A 25,614-nucleotide genomic window follows, 5' to 3' on the forward strand; every position below is an offset into this window, starting at 1 on the left:
AGATCCTAAGCTCAGTCCATTGTCCTTAATTAGAACTAATCTAATTGGACAGGGATTTTTGTACCTATGTTCTGTTAATTTTTCTCTAAGTCCATTTCAACCAATTTCAGACTTATTGATCAAACTCAGATCCGTTTGATCAAACCAATGTCATTGGTTTAAGTCTGACCAGTTAGAACAAATCTGATTGTTTTGATCAAATCTGACTCAATTGAACAAATCTGGTCATTTGATCATATTTGGTCCAAGTCCAATTAATCAACCCAAATTAATTTCGGGTTAAGATCAAATTGGTTCGGTTAAATCAACTAATGATTTATACTTGAACCGGGTCTAAATAAACCAACCAATTTAAACCTACCTAATTAATTAAAATTAGACCAACAATCATAATTCTAATTAATTTTAACATGCATAATATATATATATTTTTTAAACACAGAAGCTTAAAAAAAATTTACAGGAAGAGCCATTCGAAAATAAAAGGTTTCGTTTTTTTTTAAAAAATTGCATGCAACACCTTTTATATATATATAAATTTGATTTTTTTAAATCAAACTTTTCCTCATGAAATGTTTTCATGAAGCACGTTCTTCCCCTTTTTTTTTAGCATCCCGTTTTCTCCGCCGCCCGCTGCCCGCTGCCCACGCACGCTGACCACGTTCGCAGTTCACACATCGTGCACGTTGTGCACGCCGTCTCAGCCGCGCACCAGCGACAAACATGGTACAGAAACGGCAAGAGGCCGAGGCCGCCTTAAGCACGAAGTCGGCATTTTCTTCACCACAATCTATTCGCCGCCCATCACCACAGTGCCTCACCCACGACGAACGCAGGTAGCAAGTCTCTGCTTGTGCAGAAATTGTGAGAGGCAGCAGCCATGAGCACTCCGTCAACCAACCAAGACGCCATCATAGGCCACATAATGCCTTCACCGGTATTTCATTGCGGCCTAAGCCCTGCTTTAATGGAAATCACTAGAGCAGCGACGTTAACGCCGATGGTGACTCTTACCAGCGACCCTGTCGCTGGTGAGCGACGTCGTATGCTACGACACATTAGTCGTGCAAAAGACAGTGACGAGAAATGGCAAATCGAGAAAACATCGGAACAACGATTTTATAATTCGTCTTATGCATTTAGAAATAACTACGTGCTCTGATACCAATGTTGAATATATGTTCTAAATGTATGTTAGATGAATTAATTAAATGCGGTAAAAACTTACAGCGATCTCCCGCAGATCTGCAATCGACAATGACGAAGCTCGCTATCGGAAGAGCGATCACAGGATCGGAAAGCCCTCCGCAATTCCACAAACCAAATCCCGCCGCTTTGGATGTTCACCTCTTACTCTCGTCGCACGATCGCGATTTCTCACCCTGAGCCTTGGACGGACCCCCTTTATATAGGGAAATACCCTAGGGGCATAATGGACATTTCCATTATGTGTAGTGGGGAACATGGGCCACGTTCCCCACTATCCCCATTTCTAACAGAAAGTTGAATATCCATCCCAAGGAGAGGGGAGGGAGACAGGGATGGGAATGAATATCTTTCTTTTGATGAATTATTAAAATGGGTTGGGTCTCCATTGAGATGACTTACAAATTCCAGCCCACCATGGTGATGTGTATAAATTCCAATTCCCTTAAAATATCTGTAATTATATTGTATTTTTTAGGAGCAATAATTTGCTGGGAGTGGGAAAGAGAAGTTCTTTGATGGATATTAAATTGATTATTGGGTTTCGATGGATGCAGTGATCTTAAAATTATATAAAATTAGTTTTTATGTATTTATTTAATTTTTCTAATTGTAAAAATAATATTAAACATTAATTTAGCTAAATATTAATCAGACCTAGAGAGTTCGGAATAGATTGAAACTAGATACTATGAGTTCTTCTGATTTTTATGATTATATTCATGCCCTCAAATATCAATTTAACATAATATATTGAGTCCAATGATTTTTTTAGCATGAATTTATCTAAAAATTAATTCGTATTTAAAAAATCATTGTTTTCAAAATATTGGATTAAATTAATGTTTGATAGTATTTTTATAATCAGAATAACTATACGAACACATAAGAATTATTTTATATCATTCTGAGCTCTCTAAATCTATCAGCTGGTTTTGATTAAAATCGACTGATTAATTTTTCAAACACACGGGAAGAAATTGATTTAACTGGAAAAAAGTCAATTAATTGATTTTTTTTCCAATCGAATTGATTTGAGGATGGGATAAAATAAAAAGTGTGTACTTAGATTTGATAATTTTAAGATTATAGTACGTGACTTATGTATTTTAGAAATTTATGTACTGGATTCGATTATTGAAAATCATCAAAATTTATATTTATTTTGCATAAATTTAATTTGAATAAAAAAACTTATATCTATTTTTGCTAAGGCTCAATAATAACTCTATTATTTTATAAGCTAGTACCAGTTCTTTTAAAAATTTGTCTTGTTAATCATTTTGTCGTCATAAAGAATAATTAATATGAAAGCAAATATTAAGCAATAAGATTAGTGCAATCTATCTTCTTTTTCAAAAACAAATCACAATTACCTTAGATCATCAACATTAAAAATTCACATAATTAAATTTTACATAAGAAAAATATAATTAAACAAATAGAAAAAAAACTCAATGCATATACTAACCTCTACAATATAACTAATGGCCTTAAAATGTCAATATAACCTCTACATTACGACTTAGGATACATTATGATTTTTCTTTTTTAAAGGATTATTACGTTGTATGAGAAATTTCTATTGCTTTACAATGTATAGTTATTCAATAAATAACTTGATATTATAGCAACTACAAAATTGCTTTACAATGTATAGTTATTCAATAAATAAATAACTTGCTTTACAATGTATAGTTATTCATAAACCATTTTGTCAACTACAAAATTGGAGGTCTTTGTCCTAACTAGTTTCTTATTCTTTTAGAAGGAAGTTGGGATTGAAAGTGCCTTTGACACCACTCAATAGGATCGGAGAACACTTTAGCACCGTTGTAGATTTCATCGTCTCAAATCACACATTTATATACTCAAATCCGATGTACAATCCACAAGGCCTTCGGTGGGATCTTCATCTCACTTGGTAGCATAGCACAAACACGCACACATAAAAAGGCAAATTAATTTGAAAGGGTTTCAAATTTAAGTCCATAATATATCGAGAATAGCATGATTTTTCATTTAAAGAAAAAAAGCTTCCTTTTCCCTTAGCTGATTTTTCTTTGAACCATCCAACCAAAGGTCAAGCAACACTCATATTGGAGGAAAAAGAATATATCCATAGGTTCCCTTCTTTTGTTTCAAATAGGTCGAGTGCTTTTTTGTCTTGAAAAATTATATAGTTACCTCATGGTTTTATCATTGCTCATGTCAAAAACATTTTGAATGGTTTTAATTATTACAGCATATGTTGTCTTTCTTGTTGTCAACTCCATCCGTTGGTTCTCCAAGGAACAACACTTTGTTATACGCTCCTCCACAGAAGTTGAATACTGAGCTATAGCTGCCACAATTACTCGGTTGGATTCAAAACTTGCTATAAGAGCTTCTCACATGCATACAAAGCGAATGATGCCACCAAAGCGAACGATGCCACCAAAGAAACAAAATTTGTGTACTTCTTGAGCTGTTTTTCCATTGCTCTCCAAGAAAATAAACCAAACATGGTGTGTTCTTTTTTTGTTTTTGTTTTTGTTTTTTTCTCTCTTGATGTTGTCTTAGTCCAATTTCTTTGTCTTGCATATGTATAGATGATCATCTATGATAGTATAGAAATGATAACACAAGTGCTCACTTGCCACGCGTAATTTATTAACATAGTTAATTTGTAATTCATTAATATATGTAATTGTAAATGCCAAGTATTTGATCATTTTTCTATCTAATACCAATAGTGGATATTATTCATGTGTTTTACTCAATTAATATCTAACTGAATCACTGTAATTCTATAATTCAACTAATGTTCATTGTTAAGGATTAATTAATGTTTAGGATTACGGTTAACTTAACTTCGGCAAACTTTTTTTTTCTTCCACAATTTCTATCTCATATTAAAACTCTTCTTGTTTTATCCAAAATTATAATAATTTTAAAATCACAAATTCAAAAGGTTCATTACAATTTAAATTTTAATTATGTCAACTTAATGCTAAATATTAGAGCCTACATTATTTTACAAATCAATCTATGCACCATAAACTTCATGTCTTTACACGTTGTGTGTTGAAATTAAACATGTAAAACACTTATATTTTCTTAAAAAAATGTGCTTTAAAACTTGAAGACCAAGAATTTTCCTTATGCTCCAAAGCATTATTAGAATGTGGGTGCATGCCTTAATGTTCTACTTTCTAATTATCAACATCACTACCTATCCCACCAAATATTGTAAGACTCTATATCTAATAATAATAATAATAATTATTATTATTATTATTATTATTATTATTGATCCTGTCCGAGAGTCGAGTCGACGGACGTTGGGGAGAGGACGCTCACTTTGACTGGATGTAGACTGAAGATGACGTGGACCTACAACGAGTTAAGCCTGCAACCACAAGTCGTTAGTGCCAAGCCAGGGAGGGGTTCCCTGACAATGACCCTCCGACGCTCAAGTCAGTCACCGACGGCAAACGAATGAAGTGGAGAAGAGAAAAGAGCAGCGGCGTAATTGTGGCTACAGTAGTCGTGAGCATACCTCCGTCGAAGCCTGGAAATCTTTATATAGGGCTCCCGGGAGGCGCGTGCACGCTTCTCAAAGCATACCTGGAAAGGTTGTGTCAGAAAAGCGTGTCTGACGCGATACCCTAACAACCCGAGCATATCCTTGATGCGACAGTGGAAGCTTCCACTGTACGATTCTCCATCTGCCCATATCGCCAACCATGTCACCTGCCGATGACACGGGTCCCTAGAAAGATATCACCAACTGCTCCTTTTGTCCGTTATTGGGCCGAGCGGGAGAGCCGCTCGACCAATCTGTCGTCCGGGTGACATCATGGCCGGACCGAGCGGGAGAGTTTGCTCGGCCAATGGTGCGCTGTCTCGGCTCCGTCTTGTCAAGCGAGGGAGGCGTGCTTGCTTGGTCAGGGCTACGTCCACTGTTCAATAGAGCGGGATGGTCGTTTGACTTTTGTCCTTCCATGCTTGAGCTTTTTGAGTGTTGGAAGCTCAGTATTTGGTTGAGCTATCGTAGTGTCGGATCGGCTACTCTTCATGCCGACCGGGAAGGTGGTTCGCCCGATCGGATGCTTGCCCAGGACGTTGCCCACTTTGCCTATGATTCTCCACATGATGATAACCTCCTACTAGATGGGCCCCACCCTTACTACCGGATCAATAATAATAATAATAAAATGACCACTTATATTTGAATGATCTCTTTCTCATTTTCAAAATAATAGGATGAGAGTAGTGATATGTATAGAGAAAAATATTAAGAAAATATTTTGAGATACATACATAAATTCATGATCCGTTATTTAATTTTTTTTTTTATGGTTCTCATTATTTCTATGTCTATTCTTGAGATTTTCTCCATGTACATATTATTTTTCTAAGAATTGATTAGTAATTTAATACTCAATAAATACTAAACACATTCATTAACTAATAATACGCTTCCCAGTTTTTAAGATATTAAGAATAAATTAATAAATAAATAAATTTTCTCTAATAAATAACTCTTCGTTTTAGAAATTTCACAAATTTTATACGGTAAATTTTACTGACCAGAATTTGACCAGCTTGAAAATTCACTTGAGGGTCAACCCTGTTGAGCACACCAAATACAATAGACGGAAGGCATGAGCACTGTTCATCGTCTTCCCCAAACAAAATGGGCAAGTCGCGCCAAACGGCCAGGGGAAGATTCGAAGATGGGAACCCCCTCCCCTTGGCACGACTCTCTTTTGACACAAGGTCCACTGCATTTCGAGTGGTGCATCAGCAGCCGCTACACCAAGGACCGCCGGAAGAGAATACAGGCGTATTGGAAAGGGCTCGGGGAGACCAAACGGTATAGCAACAACTGTGCTTCTAGAATGACACTAACCCTCTGTTTGGGAGGAGGTGAGTAAAGGGGAGGAAAAGATAAACATGGGTAAAATGACTTTTTACCCTTGTTTGGGAGAGAGTGAGCTATGAAGGGGAAGGGGAGAGAAGGGTAAAGCTTCCCCTTGCATGCTCGGGAATAAGCGAAATTCCTTACACCCCAAATTGGGGTGTAAGGAAGGGTAAGGAGAAATTATTATAATTATATCCTTATTTATTTTTTCACATGCAGATTTATTAAAAAAATAAGAGGATATTTTTTTAAATTTGTATATTTAACCTTCATTCCATCCCTTTCCTCTCACATAAACTTTCCCTCCCTTCCAAACAAGGGTAAGATAAATATATTACTTTCCCTTCCTTTTCCTCCCTTCCCCTTCCATCCCCTTCCATTAATAAACCTTACCTCACCCCATCCAAACAGAGGCTAATGCGCCGTGCAAAAGAAGCCAAGGCTCACATGACCTTGGGCAATCATCTTCAACGCTTCGTCGGTTAGAAGCACCCTCTGGAACTGCGACTGACAAAAGTAAACGCTGCACCGGAGGTTTCCCTATCTCCGGAAACCTTCAGCGTAGTTTCTCCCATGGTCTTCCGAGGCGCTTTCGCCGTGTTGCCGTGGCGCACTCTCTCTTGTGTGAGATCACCAAGCGGAACTCTAAAACCATCTCCAGCGCGACACATGGCCGGAGTTTCCTCGTTGCGCCCATCAAGGGGCTCCAAGACGAAAGCGCAGTGGTCCGACATGCCTGTTTCCGTCGAGGGTAACATCCAATGGGAGCCGAGTAAGGCAAGGGAGGATTACGTCGTGGTCGTCTCGGAGGAGCACGGGTGGGTCTTCGTCAGCATCTACGACGGCTTCAATGGCCCTGACGCCACCGACTACCTGCTTTTCAACCTCTACGCTTCCATCCATCACGAGCTCAAGGGATTCTGGGACGATAAAGACAACACCTTTCCCGGCGAGGGACTTCTCATCAAATTGATTTCTTCTCGCTGCCGATTCACCGAATTCTGTATTCACAGAATAAATCACCGCCGCTAGCAGAGGTGCGAGCAGAGTCGCTGCCATTAGAAGCACGATTTAAAATGGCCACATTCTAATCATTTAGTATAAAATCTAAATGACAAAGTCTGCTACTCAGATTTTGACCATTTCGCACTGTCCAATTTTATATTGGTGACTTTATCAACAGACAGATTCCAATTCCAGTTGAATGCGACAAGAAAATTATTATATAAATTTAAATAAAAATATTTTATAAATAGTATTCAACGTTGAAATACATTAATTTTCTAAATTACGTTCGTAATGAAAAATAAATAAAGCCGTCTAAACTAAGAGTGTTTAGCTACGAGTTAATCCGCGGATTGAGAAACACATATAAGATAAATTTTATGTCAATTTATTTGTCACGCCCCGGGGAGTCTCTGTCAGAAGAAATTTCGACAGCATGTACGGATGATAATCTGAAACTTTACTACATCATATAGATACCTCGACCAACACGACCGGAATATACATATAACATAAAAGTAAAATAAGCAAGCATCCATGCAGTTAATAGTAAAAAACTAAATGAATGCAACGATAAGGAAAAACCAAGTCAAAAATCCTACTCAACTACACCCATAAAGCTCAAATCTGATATCCTACTCCACTACACCCATAAACACACAAATCACAACGAACTCATCTTTTCTGTCATCCAGGCATGCATGTAGCAAAACATATCCAATAAAGCCCATCGAAAATAAAAACATACAATATCCAAGTGTCAAAAACCAGAACAAGTCTAGATAGTAATAAGAAAACCAAAAGACAAAAACACACATCCTCGCGATTTGCAGGGGACTAGCGATTGGAACTCCTCCGGACAGCCTCAACCTGAAAATAGTAAATATCCACAGGGTGAGTCAACTCCTCAGCGAGTAACTACTGATATGCATAGTAAAAAATATAATAAATAACTCTAATCATGCGTACAGTCTCCTGATATAAGAAGGATAAATGCAACTAAAATAAATAGGAGAACAACTGTACTAACTAGGACCTGGTGTATGGATAATAAATCGAGAGGTATAGAAATCCTGCATGCATGTCAAACAAATGCATCCATCCAATATGCAGCATACAAGTGCAGTAAACACAAGCAATAAATGCATCAATGCGTATGATTCCAATGATATGTCCTGATCACCCCTACTGCCAGTCAACCATCTCACACACGATGGTGAGACCGAGTGGGTATGGCTGTGACAACCGTGCACTCTGCCATCACTGCTCATAATGAGTGACCGAGTGGACGGGATGCTGTCGGAATATACCTATCCTCCTACCCTAAATCATAAGTGAGGGAGCGTAATGCTCTCATCTCTTTAAGCAAGTCCAGAGGAGGGATCCTTGCCGGCTACCACGCTGCGTCACACTACCCATGAGCGGACCAACGGAGCTTAACAGAGCAAAACTATCTGTCGACTACCACGATGCGTCTCCAGACCAATGGAGCCTAACAAGTAGAACTGCCTGCCAGCTACCACGTTGAGTCACCGGACCAGCGGAGCCTAACAGCAGAACTGTCACACACCCTACCTGATATACCACTAACCCATGAGTGGTGGTGTGTGTAGATCTATGTAACTGGCGATGTGCTCAACAATAATGGAGCCGACTATCGCACAGCATGCAATCATGCAAGATGGTCCATGATATTAAGCATAGAAATATCCTGAACATATTCATCTCTACATAATGTGTACCATAGGATAATGAATCAAATCAAAGGTCTAAGTACACAGATCATATAAGGTATAAAAACCTAGGTCCTGAACATAATAAAGTATGGTTATATCACTATGCCTATAAGCATGTATAATCAGGTAGGTACTAACATGAAGTGCATAACAAAACAATCATGTAACACATATCGGGTAGTGACCAACCGATGCAGATAAGAAACATAATCATTACTATTTGTTAAAAACACTACTATGCATATCAAATGACATATCTAAAAACATAAGTCAAAGTACCCGCCTCCAATAAGAGGATCGTATCCGAAATAGATCCCTCGTCGAGACACCGTCTCGAATCAAAGTCTTGTATCACAATGTTTAGTTTAGCTAATTCTATCATGCATCCACTAACTAAACTAAATCCTAATCAAATTAAGAAATTTAGAATTGGATACACTATGCCTTAATTCAAATAATCAACTCAATTCCAATATAGAATGTATCCCATCCATACTTAACCTAATACTGAGCATGACTTACCCAACTCTGAAACCTCAGCCGGTGATCCACAGCCAAAGACAACTTGCTGCCAGTAAACCTAACCGAAGCGAGGTAAATGGTGCTGCCCTCTAAATCAAATACCCTACATCACCATCAACACATTTGTATCTGCATTAGTCCCAAATCTAAATCCACAACTCTTAAATAAGGGATCTTACCTTCAACACCAAACACCACTTATCTTTAGGTGCTATCTGTATCGCCAACACCTGCATTTTAGTCTCCAGATCAGAATGAACTCAAGAATCATCACAGCCAATAACTACCTAATCCCATAACAATCTATGCACCTTACCTATTTCTCTCTTACTGTCTGTGACGACCAGGGATCCGACAATTAGTGGCGCAGCGAGACCATGCTGCTAGGGCACATCTTGGAGAGGAAGGAAACTCACGAGGGGAAAACCCCTGGTGGCCTTCACAACAAGGGTAGAAGAGATGGCGGCTCGGTCGAATTTGGTGGTCGGCGACAGTGCTAGGGCACAAGGACGGCGACAACCGGCGCTAGGGCACGGCAAAGAGGTTCCATGCGTTGACGTCGGCGCGATGAAGAAGGGAAAGAGGAGGAGAAGCTCGCGTCGGCGCTGGGATCTCCACGGCGAGGGGCGACGGGAAGAGGAGGGAAATCGACAGAGGCTTCAGAGATTTCCCTTGGCCGGGGGTTATGAACGCAGGGGAGAAAGGAACCGTCAAGTGGCGGTTAGGGCACGAGTTCGACGAGGGAAGAAGACTCGACGCGAGGAGGCGTCGAGTGAGGGTCGGGCACGCGGGGGAAAAGGGAAACGGAGAAGAATAAAAGAAAGAGAAAAACAAAAGAAAATACAATATAAAGGAAAAATCAAACATTTCCATGCTTAAATGGGTAACCCAAACAGGCTCTCCCGGGGCCCAATATTTATCTCCGTAAACTCGTCATACGAGTTCTGAAAATTTTTCGAAAATTTTCTAAAAATTCTGAAAAATGCCCTTGTGGTTATTCGTCCTTTTTCGGTATTTTACATTATTAACCCCCAGGGCGTAACATAGACGGTGGACGTATAGTATCTCTGGTGTAATGACATCAATTCTCATGAACTGGTGATCTAAGGTTTACCTCACTATGAGCCTATGACTTATGTACCCGCATGTACCTCTCTCCATATCCATGGGACCAATACAGGAGGCTGATAAGGTAACAGATCTATCTTGTTTTTTTTTGTCAATTTATTATATTTTTTTTGTTATAATTTTAAAATATAAATAATACTTTATATCAAATATGTGTACTCATTTGTGTCCATTTACTTTTAAACTATCTAGTTTTGAATATATTTAATTGATGAAATCCTTCTAAAGTAAAATGGTGAAGATATGAAATTTTTTTAATTTTTTTAAAAAATTGATGGGCCCATGAGTTAGCCTGGCTAACATACTATATCCGCTTTAGATTGGGTTGAATTGGAAAATTTCTAATCCACCAAGATGATGGGTTGATCCGTCTCGCCTTGCCAAATAATTGCCCTGCGACGAGTCAACTTGTCTTGCCACGAATTGACCTATCTAATAGCTCTATTCTTGTAGCCGTTTGATAAAGACGTGGATGGATTTAAGATTTTAAATCGCGAGCTGAAGGTTTAGGTTTTGGGAAGGGCGGATTGATGTGTATCTTAGCTTGCAACATTAAGATGTCGTCGCAGGGCAGCGTGATCAACTGACTGACAGTCCAAACTCTTCTTCCACCTTCGGAGTGGCTGTGGCCCAACCTAATCCTATAATAGATCCGCCCCTAGATAAAGATCCTAAGACTGGTAGTGAAAGTTCTTCTAGTCGATGGAATTCCCAACTCACTCCCCTAACTACGCCTCATCGTAGATCCGAAGGCGTCTGCCATGGTGGAAATTCCTAAGCCTTCTATCTCATCCTCTTCCTCTATCAACACGTGATTCTCCTGTCGAAGACCTACTAATCGATGATGGTTTTGCTTGTTTTGGTGGAAAAAAGGTTAGATTTTGAGATGCTTCGCCTAATATTTTTAGGTTGTAATATGAGCGATGTGGCAGAAGTGGTCTCTTCCTTGGGAAAAGCTGGAGAAGAGTCATGACTTTCAAAATTTTACACCAGTCATTTCTTGACAGTCAGTGTGCCCAGTGAAGTATGCTCATAGTAAATTTCTTTAGATTCAAAGAATATTGGGCATTTCTGTAGTGGTAGAACCAACAAAAGGTATCAGACTAACCGATGCACAAAAGATATAGCACATGAAACATTAAAATTAAAGAATCTTAAAGTAAACAATTATTTCTTCTAAATTATTAATCGTCCAATTTTGAAAACCATTTTCTATATAGATACCACCAAAGATGTGTGATTCCATAAAAAAGAAATATTAAGGAGGCTAGTATCAAGCACTTGGTTTAAAGTTTGAAATGCATAAATTAAAAGAATGTTATTAATTATTTAATCATCAATAAAACATAAATTCTTCGTGACAAGGTAGAGGATATTTTCATTGTCGAGAAAATTGATCGATGTATAATACCAATATTTAATTTTGTTATCTACTCTATCGCAGAAGCCAATGATACAAGCCTACTTTCAATTAATAAATTTTAAAGTTGTTCATAAGGAAAAAAAAATTATTCAACATGAAAAAAGGAACAAATATTGAAATTTATATTAGAAAATCACTTTATCAGTGGGCAAAAGATAGTTGATTGATTGAAGAGGCAGAAAAAGGATGCAGATTGGCCTCCGTCGCCTGCTAACTCAAGCTAATCTGGTGAGGGTGATTACATCTGCTACTTCTCTCTTATTGTTATTGAAGGATAAAAGAAACTGATCCAGCTCCTTCTCGCATTCCATATTTCTTATCCTTTACGAATTGAAAGTCAACTCTCCGATCAAAGGTACTCAAATATTGAAATTCAATCTCATATCCAAAAAAAAGAGCCAAGGTTCCAATTTCCTTGGTTATCTCTTTGCTGCAAGTCTTATTCTGTAATAATTTATTTATTTTATTTTTATTCCATATCAAGTTTAATTTAATATATTAGAAAAGATATATTATTGTTTGCTTATTTCTCATTTGGTATGATAATTTATTTATTTCTCTTTGGGTATGATAGTTTAAAATTTTCTCATTTGGTATAATATTTAATTTTTTAAAATTATTTTTTATCCACTTTATAATTTTATTCAACTTACTGTTTGGTATGATCAATTAGCAAGAATTATGGCTAGAAAGCTGTATGACTGAATGCTAGAGTAGGAAGGTCATAAAACAGTTCAAAGATACTGGTTCAACAAAAATATTTTCAGATAGAATTCAAATGTAAAGTTTTCATACATCAGGTACATGGAAGAACACACTGAATATTTTCCTGTATCATGAGTTAATCTATATAGGATTTTCTTTATCTTTTCTTTGGTATTGCTTGCAAGAGACTGAAATAACTTATTACTAACACTTACCTTTATTTATGCTTATTACTAATAAATCTTGAAGTTGTTGGTATTTATTTTGATTAAAATCAAGTCATATACGTGATTCCTTGAGCTCAGCCATCAGAGTAGAAATTATATGGCCTCCTATAAGTATCAAAGACATAGGATCTCGCTTGCATACAGAGCTTAAGGAAGCAATAATTCAGGTAAAACCTATTTCTTTTTAAAACATTACTATTATAAAGTTCTTATTTTTTTTATGTTTATCTGTAAGTTAACTTATATAAGCTGACTGGCAGACACTGAAAATTGAATCAGTAAACCTAACATTTGTAAGGGCAATTTTTTGAAATGGGGATTGGCAGTCAGACCCCGAGGATGCATTCAGACAATATAGTCTTAATTCAGTAATGAAACAGCTCTATTTTATAATATATCAGGTTTTATGGTTCTATACCTTCAATAACCTTACACGTTTGTTTTAATTGTTCTACCTACTTCTGTCATGGAGACTATTTAGTATTTCAAAATTAAATACAGAATCTTATTCTTATTTATCAGGTCAAGGTTCTTGTGACATTTCCTAGTTTTACTGAGATCATCATCATGATGTACTCTTGCCCAAATCATTTTTTTTACTTTGCAACTCTTTAACTCTGTTCTTATTCCTTTCAACCTCAGGAACCTTTATTTTCAACAACACTTGACCTCGTATCAGTTATTGTATTTTGTGAGTTTGAAAAGCCTGCACTTATCACTTACCCAGATGTTGCCATAAATTATAAGTTTCAAAGTCAGCTCTGTTTAATTATTACCGGCCCTTTGTTCATAACAGTATAGCTTGATGTGCTTGTTTAATAGATTCATAGTCCTTCAACTCTTATTTTGTTACTCTGTCTTGCATACTAACGACTGACTACTACTACATAGCAAAATGTTACTTGGCCATTTTATTCGCCTAAATGACCTCAAAAGAACTTTAAGAATTAAACTGCATAATTATAGCATACTCAAGTTCTAAAAGACCTCAATGTTTTACATGAATTGTACTGTGCTTTTCTTGTTCTCTAGTTATGTTCTGCTTCGAAGGGCTTTTCTTTTGTCCAGAAGCTGCTTCTTTGTTTCTTCACAGTTTCTGCATATATCATATCAGCTCTCCGGGACATTAGGTTTCTAAACACATAACTAAAATCATAAAAGGTGGTTCTTCTTTGCTATTACTAATTGCCATGCTAACCTACTCTTTTGTGGCATCCTTTAGATTTTGCACTTTGGTGTCGCACCAATTTCTTCACATGCTCTCGTGCTTTTTGTTGATCAATTAGCTGATAAGTTGCTGATGTCCTTAATTTCTTTGAGTAATAATTTTTCCAGTTAGCTTTATTTTGGATGCGGTTCTGTTACTGGTGCTTCTATTCAAGTCAATTTTGTCACAATTAGTTTAGATGTGGTTCTTTTACTGGTGCTTCTACTCAAGTCAATTTTGTCACCATTATTTTAGATGCGGTTCTTTTACTGGTGCTTCTACTCAAGTCAATTTTGTCACGATACAACTAGTTTACTCTGTGCATTGCAGGTTAGGTTCTGTAATGTGCTTCGAGGACATTGAAGTCCTATGTTCAAATTAGAAGTAGGCCAGAAGTTTTTTTTTTTTTTTTTTTGCTGAAGAGTATTTAACTAGGTACATATGCTTGGTGAAGGTGTTTGTCCATTTGATTTACGAGGAAAAGTTCCTAGTCTTGGATTTTGCTTATAATATGATGGTTGAAGATGATCTATGGTAAATTAGTTGAGTTTTTATTTTAGAAGACTTTATTAGTTTTAAAATTTAATATTTTGAGTGAATTTTATTAGTGTGTAGTTAGTTTTGGATGTAAAAAACTTATTATAGGTATTGAATTTGTAATTTTGATTCAAATGGTTGCTAGATGAATAAAAAAATATATGTTAGCATTTTAATTTGTATTTTGATTTTTTTTTAAATTTTATTTTAAGTGATGAATAAATTGTGATCATGTGTAAAATTTAAGTTTGATTACATATTTTAAATAAATATTAGTGATCATCTTTAATATTATAAATGATATTTATTAGCGTCATTATATATTGGGAGTGTTTTAAAATGACTTTAAAAATTATATTCCTGACTATTTTTATTGTTTTTATAATAAATTATAAGATATTTATAATTGTCAATATAAATGAATTTAGATGATATTTATATTTATCCTTTTTTATGAAAATAATAAGGTATATAAAAAGGTTCTTGAAACCTGATTCTTTTCTAACATTTGGTACTGTGGTTATATCTCTAAATTGACACACTTTTGAAATTCTCATTGATATTTTATAATGATATTACAAAAATATCAAAGGGCTTAACACAACATCACTTTATAGGATGATTAACAGTGATGTCATTAAAATTTTTGTTTCACTAAAAGTATATTATAAGAGTATTTATGTGTTCCTTCAAGAATATTATTTTTATAGATAAAGTCAACAGTTAAATCTATTATTGAGTATTATAAATGTCATAGGTATGATCATTATACATCATAATGTTATATTAATTTGAAAAAAAATAAAATGAAGATCAAATTAGTTATAATAGTTATAACTATTATAGATCAAAATGTTATACTAACTTAAAAAATAAAATAAAGATCAAACTTTGGTATGACATGCTAAAGGAGAAAGACATACTACGAAGATAGATAACAAAGATGAAAATATATTTATAGTTGTGAAAGGAGATAGATAACAAAGATGAAAAGAGAAATAAAATAGCCAACGGAAGTAAAAAATGTATTTTTTTTTGTATGAATAATATATCAAAAATTTATAAATATATAATCCTACTATTAAGAAAATTGTCATCAGTTGTGATGTTATATTTGATAAAAGCCACCTAGTCATATAATCAAAATGGTGTTAAATAATTTTTTTTATAAATTTCGATGATGATGAAAAAGTGCAACAATTTTCTATGTAGATTTGAAAGAAAGTATATTTATCAATCAACGATCATGTGAAATTTGATAATAAATATAAAATTTATAAATTTAAAAAATTCTATATGGATTAAAATAAGTCCCATTATTTCTCGATATAATTGTATAGGCATTTATTTTTTTAAAGGAAGGATTTTAAAAAATGTCCTTAGGAATATACTCTTCACTAAGATTGAAAAATATTGACTTAATTTACACTAAAAATAATACATTTATGTTTGCAAATTTTAAAAATTCTATGATGGCAGCATTTGAAATGACGATCTTGGTATCATCATTATTTCTGTGATATTCAAGTGGTGCAAATTTCTCCTAAATTTTTTGTTTCTCAAAATCTTGTACAGGTTTTAAATGAAAAATTGTAATCCTATAAACATTTCATCTGTTACACAAAGATATTAGAGAAAAGAAGATTGATGTCACATTTTACAAATAAATAATGAGGAGTTTAACATACTTGATAATAACAACAAAACATGATATAATATATGTTGTAAGTATGATTAATAGACACATATGTTGGGTTATTCTAAAAAAGATACATCCCTTAGTTGCAAAGATTTTTTTTATATATTTGCATGATACTAAAGAATTTGGGCTATTCTAAAAAAGGGGAAAAGTCAATTTATTTTGTTTTGCGGATAGTGATTATTTATGAGATCTAAATGATTAAAAAATATATATGAATATGTTTTTATGTTGGGACAAGAGTTATTTCATGGTCATCGAAGAAACAATCTATTGGTACATATTATATCCACTGAAGTTGAGTTTTTTGTTATAATATCTTGTGCTTGTAAAGCTATTTTACTAAAGAAAATCTTTAAAAAAATATATTTTGAGGAGGATGGATCTCCTCAGATTTATTGTGGCAATATTTCAACAATAAAGTTTTCTAAAAATTTAGCATACATGGTCAAACTAAATACATAGATGTGAGATACTATTTCATAAGGAATTTCATAAATGTTGAATCATTAATTTTGGGTATTGTAGAAGCAAGAATGAAATTGCTAATATATTAGTCAAAGTCTTTTAAATTTTCTATATTTCAAAAGCTCAAACAACTAGTTGGTATTTACCAACTAGATGAAATTTTAAAATTTGAACACTTATTAAATTGATTATTACATCAATTTAAAGAAGAGATTATTGATAAAATTTAATGTCAGTGATGTAGTGGATACATGAGTTGACAAAGGAAATTATCATGTGTTAATTAGTGGTGAAATAATGGAGTTAGTGGATGAGGGATAATGAGATAATAGTTAAATTGTGGAGTTAGTGGTTAATATTAGGTGTACAGATGAATCAAGTCGCTCATGAATAGATCATGAGTGGCTTGGTCAAAATTCGACTCGAGCTCTAAGTTGATTAAGCTCAAGCTAAGCTCGAGTCGTCTTGATTAGAAATCGAACCGAGTTTGAGCCTAATTATTACTGACTCGATAGTTTATCGAGCTAGTAATAATAGATATTTTTATAATATATAATATATTAATTTATTTATTAAAAAATAATTAAAAAATAAAAAAATTAAGCTTTAGCTCGAGCTCAATCTCAACTCTATGGGCTCGAGCGAGCTCGAGCTTGAGCCAGTATAAATCGAGCCAAGCTTAACCTAGGCTAACTTGAGCTTAGTTCGATTCGTTTAACATCCTAGTTAATATAATCAAGTCAATGGAGTATAATTAAGTGTTACTAAATTAGTAATTTTTATATTAACTTATAAATAGACGATTTATTATGAATGAATTATATTTAAAATTATTTTATCCTCCGTGTCTATCCTCCATCTTTTACTATTGTGTAAAACTTTCGGATTTTATAACACAAGCTAGCCAACTGTAGGTACCCTTCTAATTATGATCGCATTGTTTAATCCGTTTAAACTTAAATATAATTCTTTTAATAGATCTCTTAGAAATCTAATGAGGCCCAAAATAATTACATGAAGCGTTTCTTTTAAGCAACGGACTTGGAAATTTGTTATGAATGCCTGCGGCGTTAACGACGAAGATTTAATGAATACCCACATCACTGCCATGGCCAGCTGGAATTTGTAAGCAATCTGGTTGGAGATCCAACCATTTTTAATAATCCAATACCTTTTTAATAATCCATCATAAAGAAAGACCGGAAGCGGGAGTCATCGTCCTGCAAATTATTTATTTATTTATTGCTTCTCTTTTCCTTCTCCTCCAAGCTGCTAGCCAGATCCACACCCAACAACTTGTGCATCCTTAATTCATCCGGAGCTATGGAAGCAGCTTTAGTAACTGCTGCGTCTCGCTTCATGGTCCAGAATGTGTCAGATCTCCTCCAACTCGACGAGAAACTCAAGGCAATAACTGCAAGTAACAAAACGAAGATGAAGAAGCTCAAGGAGTTGTCCGCGATCATTGACGCGGTGATCCAAGATGTTGACTCCCGCCCTTTTATTGATGCTGCTGTGAAGATCTTGCTGACGAAGCTCAAATACTTGGCCTACGATCTCGAGGATGTTGTGGATTACTATGACACCACAGTCTTGCAGAAGAAGCAGAGATCAAACAGTACTTCTTTAAGGCTGGTGCGTGATTTCTTCTCTCCTAATAATCAAGTTGTTTTTAAGAGTAGGATAGGTGGCATGATAAAAGCTATAACAGAAAGTCTGGATTCTATTTTGCTGCAAAAGTCCGTTCTTCTCGATTTGCCACAAAGCACGTCGGAACCACGTCTCTACAGAGAGACCCACTCCCGCAATAGCTTTGTTGTTATAGGGAGAGAACCAGAGAGGAATAAGATTGTCGACTTGTTAACAAAGGATGATGATGATGAAAGCAACCATGGCACAGTGAAGGTCATTGCCATTGCTGGGATGGGTGGCTTGGGGAAGACTACACTTGCTCAGCATGTTTTCGATGATGAGAGGGTGAAAGCTCAGTTTGAAAATTCAAGAATGTGGACAGTTGTTGGGGCTGAATTTGACCCTGCAAAGGTAATGAAATCTGTTTTAGAAGCAGCTACTGATGCACCAGTCAACATCTCACAAATAGATTCAGTGAGACAGAACATAGAAAAAGCACTATCTGGGAGGAAATTTCTGCTCGTTCTTGATGATGTCTGGAATGAAGATCCATTAAAGTGGGGCATACTAAAAGCAGCCTTGACATGTGGGGTGAGGGGAAGCAAAATTTTGGTGACAACCCGTAACCAACAGGTGTCTAAAATTATGGGCTCATCCAATACCACCCACCAATTACAACAGTTGTCCCAAGATGATTGTCTGTCCTTGTTTCAACAATTTGCTTTTGGAGACGAAGCAGTGGATCAAAAGCTGGTGAAAATTGGTGAAAAGATTGTTGAGAAATGTGGCGGTGTGCCCTTGGCTGCCATATCTCTTGGTAACATGCTCCGTGGCACTCGAGATGAGACTTATTGGTCCTCAGTATTGAAGAGTGAAATATGGCAACTCCGAGATGAGGAAGATAAAGTGTTAGCTATACTAAAGTTGAGCTATGACGCTCTCCCCCCACGGTCAAAGAAGTGTTTTGCATTTGCCTCCCTATTCTCAAAAAATTATAAGATGGCAAAGGATGAACTCATAAAACTATGGATAGCAAATGATTTTGTACGCTCGGACAAGAATTTTGATGCTGAAACAATTGGCAACAACGTCTTTGATGAACTTGTAAATAAGTCGTTCTTTCTCTCAGCATCTATTAGGAAGCGTAATTATAGAGATTTTTCCTGGGAACCTTCCAATGAGCTTGATTGTGAAGATGCTTGCACAATGCATGATTTGATGCATGATCTGGCACGATCAGTATCTGCAAATGCATATTGGAATTCTGATCAAGACTCGGTGGAAGATGTTGGAAACAGAACATATCATGTGCAAATACAAGGAGGAGAGGAATCAAGCATGGCTCAGGTCTTAGGCAAGAGACCATTGTACTTGCGCACCTTTATGGCCCAAAATCCATCATCAGGTTTGAGTATCAATCTGCTTGAAGTCTTCTCAGAACTGAAATTTTTGCGGGTGTTAGATTTAAGTTACAATCACATCAAAGAGGTGCCGACGTCAATAGGAAATCTGATACTTTTGAGGTACCTCAACTTATCTAACAATAATATTGAAGTTCTACCCGACTCCATAACCCTTCTCTCCAATTTACAGTATCTCAATCTCAGTTTCAATGAGGAATTTCAAGAGCTACCAAAAAAGTTAGGGAATATTCAAAACCTTCGGGATCTTGATTTAACATGTGGTTTTTTTGAAAGTGATTTTAGATTGACACACATGCCTAGTGGATTATCTCGACTTACTAATCTTCGAAGTTTAAGTCTCTTTGTTGCTGGGGACAGAATTGGTGCATGCTCAATTATAGAGCTTGAGGATTTGAAGCTTCAAGGAGGAATGACAATTAAATTTTCCAAAAATTTTACAAATTATTCTTGTGGTGGAAGAAAAATCTTGAAGAATCAAGATCTTAATGCACTGTGGATCGAGTTTAATAATTCAGACAGATATGACAAGGACATGTTGGATGATCTTTGTCCCAACACGAGTTTAAAGCAGTTAACCATATCCAACTATGGGAGTCCACAATTTCCAACATGGTTGATGGAGTCACAATTGCCAAATTTGGTTGAAGTTAACCTTCAAAAATGCTTCAGTTGTGAACATATTCCTCCGTTTGGAAATCTGCAGTTTCTTAAGAAGCTTGACTTAAAGTTTATCAGTGACATCACACATATGGGTGCTGAGTTCCATGGGTACGGAGGATTTCCTTCCCTTCAAGAACTCTGCTTGTCTTCGATGGATAATTTAGAGGAATGGTCAGAGTCTCATGGTGTCGATGAGTTGTTCCCTAAACTGCAGCTGCTGCAGGTTTTCGATTGTTTCAAATTGAAAAGTATGCCGAGACTTCCTACAATCCAACACCTTGATATATCATACTGTAGTGGGAGCCTACTCTCATGTATTGGAAGGCTAACTTCTCTTTCTGTTCTCAGTGTGGATGGTATGAATGACATGACATCTCTTCCAAGTGACTGCATCAGAAACCTCACATCTTTGAAGGAATTAGAAATTATAAATTGCAGGCAACTCCAGTCTCTTCCTGGGGATGAAATGCAGCACCTAGAAATGCTTCGTTCGTTAACCATTGACAATTGTGATAATTTGGCATCCTTCCCTTCAGAAGTGGGGCGTCTTAGTTCTCTTTGTTCTCTACAGCTCTCAAATTGTCCAATTATAATATTGCAGCCACAAGAACTCATACAAATCTTGAATTCAGTAGATGAGTTCGAAATAGAGATTTGTAACAAGAAAGTCAATTTACTTGGGCAACTGCAATACTTGCACACTCTCAAAGACTTGTCTCTATGCGGTGCACATGATCATAGATCAGATAACTTTACTTTCAGAATTCCAAAATTAAGTATTTGTTGTTGTGATGAATTGAAGTCGTTGATGATAGCAGAAGCAGCAAGTCATACTGTGCTAGAAGGCATATGCATAAATGGAATCTCCAATCTCACGACCTTGCCTGACTGGCTGCCGCATCTCAAGTCTCTTCGTTCACTAACAATCGAGAAGTGCCCACGATTAGAAAGGGTGCCAAGGGATTTGAAGGATCTGCCTAAGTTGAGTGAATTGATACTTATCAATTGCCCACGGCTGGAAGAAAGATGCGAAAGGGAGACAGGCGAAGATTGGCCTATCATCTCACATCTGCTAACTATTTTTATATAAGCTCCTCAACTTAGCCGATCATCTCACATGTATCACACATTGATATTTTCATAGGCTCCTTAAAAAAAACGTAGTACTACTGCCACGTTAGCAGCCCCCTCATGAATTTCCCACGCCATTGAGAGGGAATTCAACAGAAATCCAAATTGACAAGTGCATGAGGTTGAAATTCTCTGTTAAATTTTGATACCCTGACTACTACAGTCATTATCCGTGCACTTTACCAACTGAGCCCGCCTGAGACCTATTTTATAGGTTCCTCAGATTCAGCCGAACATTATTCCAAAGGTAATTTTGAAAATCATTTTAATTGAATAAAACAATAGATCATTATATTATATGTATTTCTATAATTGCATGGCTAAACTGCTTCTTTATTGGGATACAACATGATTTCTTTTTTCTTTTATATAAAAGTTTATTTTTTATTTAATTTAGTTACTTATTGAAAAGTGATAGTGTTCAAACTCATACACTTTATACTAGTCTTGATATGCTAAGGTTGTTCAGTCCGGAAAAAAAAAGGTAGAATCTTAGAGCTTTCAGAGTTCTCATAAAAAAATAGCCACTTATTTAGAATTCTTATATCTTGATAAAATGTAGTGTAACAAATTTATAAGCAACACAAATGTATTTGTAATTCAAATGTGATAATACTGATTGAATACTCCTAAAATAATTGGTAAGATGATATTGGATAAACCTCAAATCACTTATATAATATAGTATTGTTACCATCCTTTTTAATAAGATTGAATTATTTCCTGGGAGGCTGAGCATGAGATCATTATTGCTATTTAAAGGTACATCTGTTGTGGATTATGAAGTTGTTCACGTATGTGATTTATTATATGTCACATTATGACTTACTCTGTTGTTGGATATATTATGATTTTTCTCTTTTTAAGGATGTTTACTATGTTATATAGGAAATTTTTATTGTTTTATAGTGTATAATTATGCAATAAATAAATAACATAAATTTTCTGATAATTATTATGTTTTTCTATTTTTTTTCACATGCTTATTATTATTATCCAACAAAAACAAAACAAAACCTTATTTTTGGTCACTCATCTGGAGCTTGGTGTTCTTCTAGCTGCTATGGTAGAGGACAGGGTGCGTGGTTGACGTCTGAATTTTTCTTCATTCCGGCGCTTCCATTAATAAGGATCAACGCCGTGCCGCAGCTGCAAGTAAGGTCTGGTCCTGTTTTTCGTCCGGTGGTGTTTAATTTGTGCAATTTTAGCGCGGTTGGGAACAGGAATCAACGTTGAACACAGAAGCATCCGAGCGTGCTGTGGCTGCGATAGCAGAGCTTGGGGAGAGGGGAGGTGGACAGCTCGATGTGCAGGAAGGGTACGCCTCACAGCTCCTTCCAATGTCTTGCTTTCCGAGAGTGCTGTTATCCTTGCTGTGGAGGTGAGATGAAGTTTCATATTGAGATTTTCATTGAATTTATGTTCTTCCAATTAATTAGTTTCTTGCACATCATGCTATTTAATAATCAAGCAAAGAATGCACATGTGAGAATAGTTGGGTGAAACCATTTTTTTCAATTACAAAGTTGGAGATCTTTGTCCTAGTTTCTTGTTCTTTTAGGAGAAAGTTGAGAACACTTTAGCACCATTGTAGATTTCATCGTCTCAAATCACACATTTATATACTCAAATCCGATGTACAATATGAAATAACATTTTGAATGGTTTTAATTATTACAGCATATGTTGTAATTCGTGGTTCCAACTCCATCAGTTCTCCAAGTAACAACACTTTGCGATACACTCATCCACAGAAGTTGAATACTGAGCTATAGCTGCCACAATTACTCGGTTTGATTCAAAACTTGCTATAAGAGCTTCTCGCATGCATACAAAGCGAATGATGTCACCAAAGAAACTGTTATGTGGTTTCACAGTGCAGGAGTATCGAACGATGCCACCAAAGAAGCAAAATTTGTGTACTTCTTGAGCTGCTTTTCTATTGTTCTCAAAGAATATCAACCAAACATGGCGAGTTCATTTGTTTCCCTCTCTTGACGTTGTCTTAGTCCAATTTCTTTGTCTTGCAATGTATAGACTATGATAACATCGAAACAAAAAAAAAAAAAACAAAAGAACTCAGTTAGTCTTATTGACTAGTCCTGGGGTGACCGGCTTGACTCACAGAATTTTTTCATCGGTCACTAGGATAAATTAAGAAGTGCTCGTGCATGACAGGTCAAAAAAATCTAGTATCCTTTAATTACGCATCCCATTTGGAGGATATGATTACATAGAAATGATAACACAAGTGCTCACAAGTGCCGCGTGTAATTTATTAACATAGTTAATTTGTAAGTCATTAACATATTTAATTGTAAATGCTAAGCATTTGATCATTGTTCTATCTAATACCAATTGTGGATTTCATTAGTATCTAACTGAATCTTTGCAAATCTATAATTCAACTAATGTTCATTGTTAGAGATTAATTAATGTTTAGATGAATCATTTATCATTACATTTGTTTTTTTTTTAAAAGAGAAGCATTGATACATTTGTTACACAAGAAACTGTGTTCAGGGTTAAGCGCGTGGCCAACGGTCAACCTCCGCAAACTTTATTTCTTCCCCAATTTCTATCTCATATTAAAACTCCCTTGTTTTATCCATAATTATAATAATTTTAAAATCACAAATTCAAAAGGTTCATTATAATTTAAATTTAATTATGTCAACATAATGCTAAACGTTAGAGCGTACATTATTTTACAAATCAATTTATGCACCATTAACGGCAACCGTCGGCTGCGGCGGCCAGAGATGGCTGGCGGCGGCGGCGGCGACGGCGGGCGTGGTGGTCGCCGGTGGTCACGGGCGGCGGTGGTCGTCGGCGGCAGCCGGCTGTGGTCGCTGGCGGTGGTCGTCAGCGACGGCCGGAGGTGGTCGTCAGCGACGGCCGGAGGTGGTCACCGGTGGCGGGTGGCGGCGAGCGACGGTCGCGGGTGGCGGCGAGCGACGGCCGTGGAGGACTAGGAGTATATTCGACATTTAAATTTTGGTTAAATGATGATCTCGTAATGTAATCGGATTACATAGTATTTGTTTTGTAATCCAGATTACAAAACTTCACTACCTTTTGTAATCCATATTACATTACATTACAAGTTTAAAATTAAACCAAACAAAATAATCAACCTTGTAATGTAATCCTGATTACATTACAAGACAGATTACATCCTATCAAAAGCAGATTAATGTCTTCTAAGTTGTGTGTTGAAAGTAAACATGTGAAATTTGAAAACACTTATACTTTCTGAAAAATGTCCTTTAAAACTTGAAGACCAAGCATTTTCCCTACGGTAATTTATCAAAAGACGTACTTAAATTTATGAATTAATAAAAAGACATATTATATTTTAGTATTTATCAAAGGGCACACTTAATTTACTAATCTTTCTATTTTAATCTTCAATCAGTGCTACGCATTCATGTTGGGTCTGTTATTTTTCATTTAGGCCCATGAGTATTAGGTTTTGTTATTTTTTTTTTGATATATTTTAATATATCTGGAGAAGTTGAAATATACAATGAACGACACTGTTAGTCTCCTTACAATTTTATAAATTCATAGGACCGGAACTAGATCCAATCAGACATGTCTAGGTCAATTGGTAGATTTTGATCAAAATCCACTGATCGATTTAGAGATCTTAGAATGTAACTATTTTAGATTTTATGGATTTTGAGACGGTAAGGAATCCAACGGTGTCGTCCATTGCATAATTCGACTTCTCTAGATGTGTTAAAATTTTATAAAAAATTAACTAAAATATAAATCTATTCATATCAAACCTAAGTTAGACTTGATATTTTTTCATATGAAACCCCTGCTTGATATAAATGGATTTAAACATTTAAACCTTCTGGACAAGCTCCTGTTTTACTTTTTCCAAAAATCAAATAAATGGCGGTCCACCATCACAAGTAACCTATAAAAATTTATCATTTGTGGTCATGAAGTCCAAAAGAGAAAGAGACAAGCTTATATGCATC

General features: G+C 35.8%; 1 protein-coding gene across 3 annotated transcripts; it reads left to right on the forward strand.

Moving 5' to 3' along the window:
- Positions 1-18,020: 18,020 nt before the first annotated feature.
- LOC121989534 (putative disease resistance protein RGA1) lies at positions 18,021-23,679 on the forward strand. Of its 3 annotated transcripts, none has more exons than XM_042543634.1 (4): positions 18,021-21,866; positions 22,678-23,000; positions 23,300-23,410; positions 23,497-23,679. In XM_042543634.1, the coding sequence occupies exon 1, from the start codon at positions 18,096-18,098 to the stop codon at positions 21,576-21,578; it is 3,483 nt and encodes a 1,160-aa protein (XP_042399568.1). In that variant the 5' UTR covers positions 18,021-18,095; the 3' UTR covers positions 21,579-21,866; positions 22,678-23,000; positions 23,300-23,410; positions 23,497-23,679. The 3 variants fall into 3 exon arrangements, with proteins under 3 accessions (XP_042399568.1, XP_042399569.1, XP_042399567.1); XM_042543635.1 differs by having other exon boundaries at positions 22,678-22,779; positions 22,843-23,000; positions 23,300-23,679; XM_042543633.1 differs by having other exon boundaries at positions 22,678-22,774; positions 22,843-23,000; positions 23,300-23,679.
- Positions 23,680-25,614: the final 1,935 nt, after the last annotated feature.

The sequence above is a fragment of the Zingiber officinale genome, chromosome 6B, assembly GCF_018446385.1.
Source record: "Zingiber officinale cultivar Zhangliang chromosome 6B, Zo_v1.1, whole genome shotgun sequence".
Taxonomy (NCBI): Eukaryota; Viridiplantae; Streptophyta; class Magnoliopsida; order Zingiberales; family Zingiberaceae; genus Zingiber; species Zingiber officinale.

Bases quoted from the DNA above. Each gene is read 5' to 3' on its own strand.
- LOC121989534 (XM_042543634.1), top strand. From the start codon at position 18,096: ATGGAAGCAGCTTTAGTAACTGCTGCGTCTCGCTTCATGGTCCAGAAT.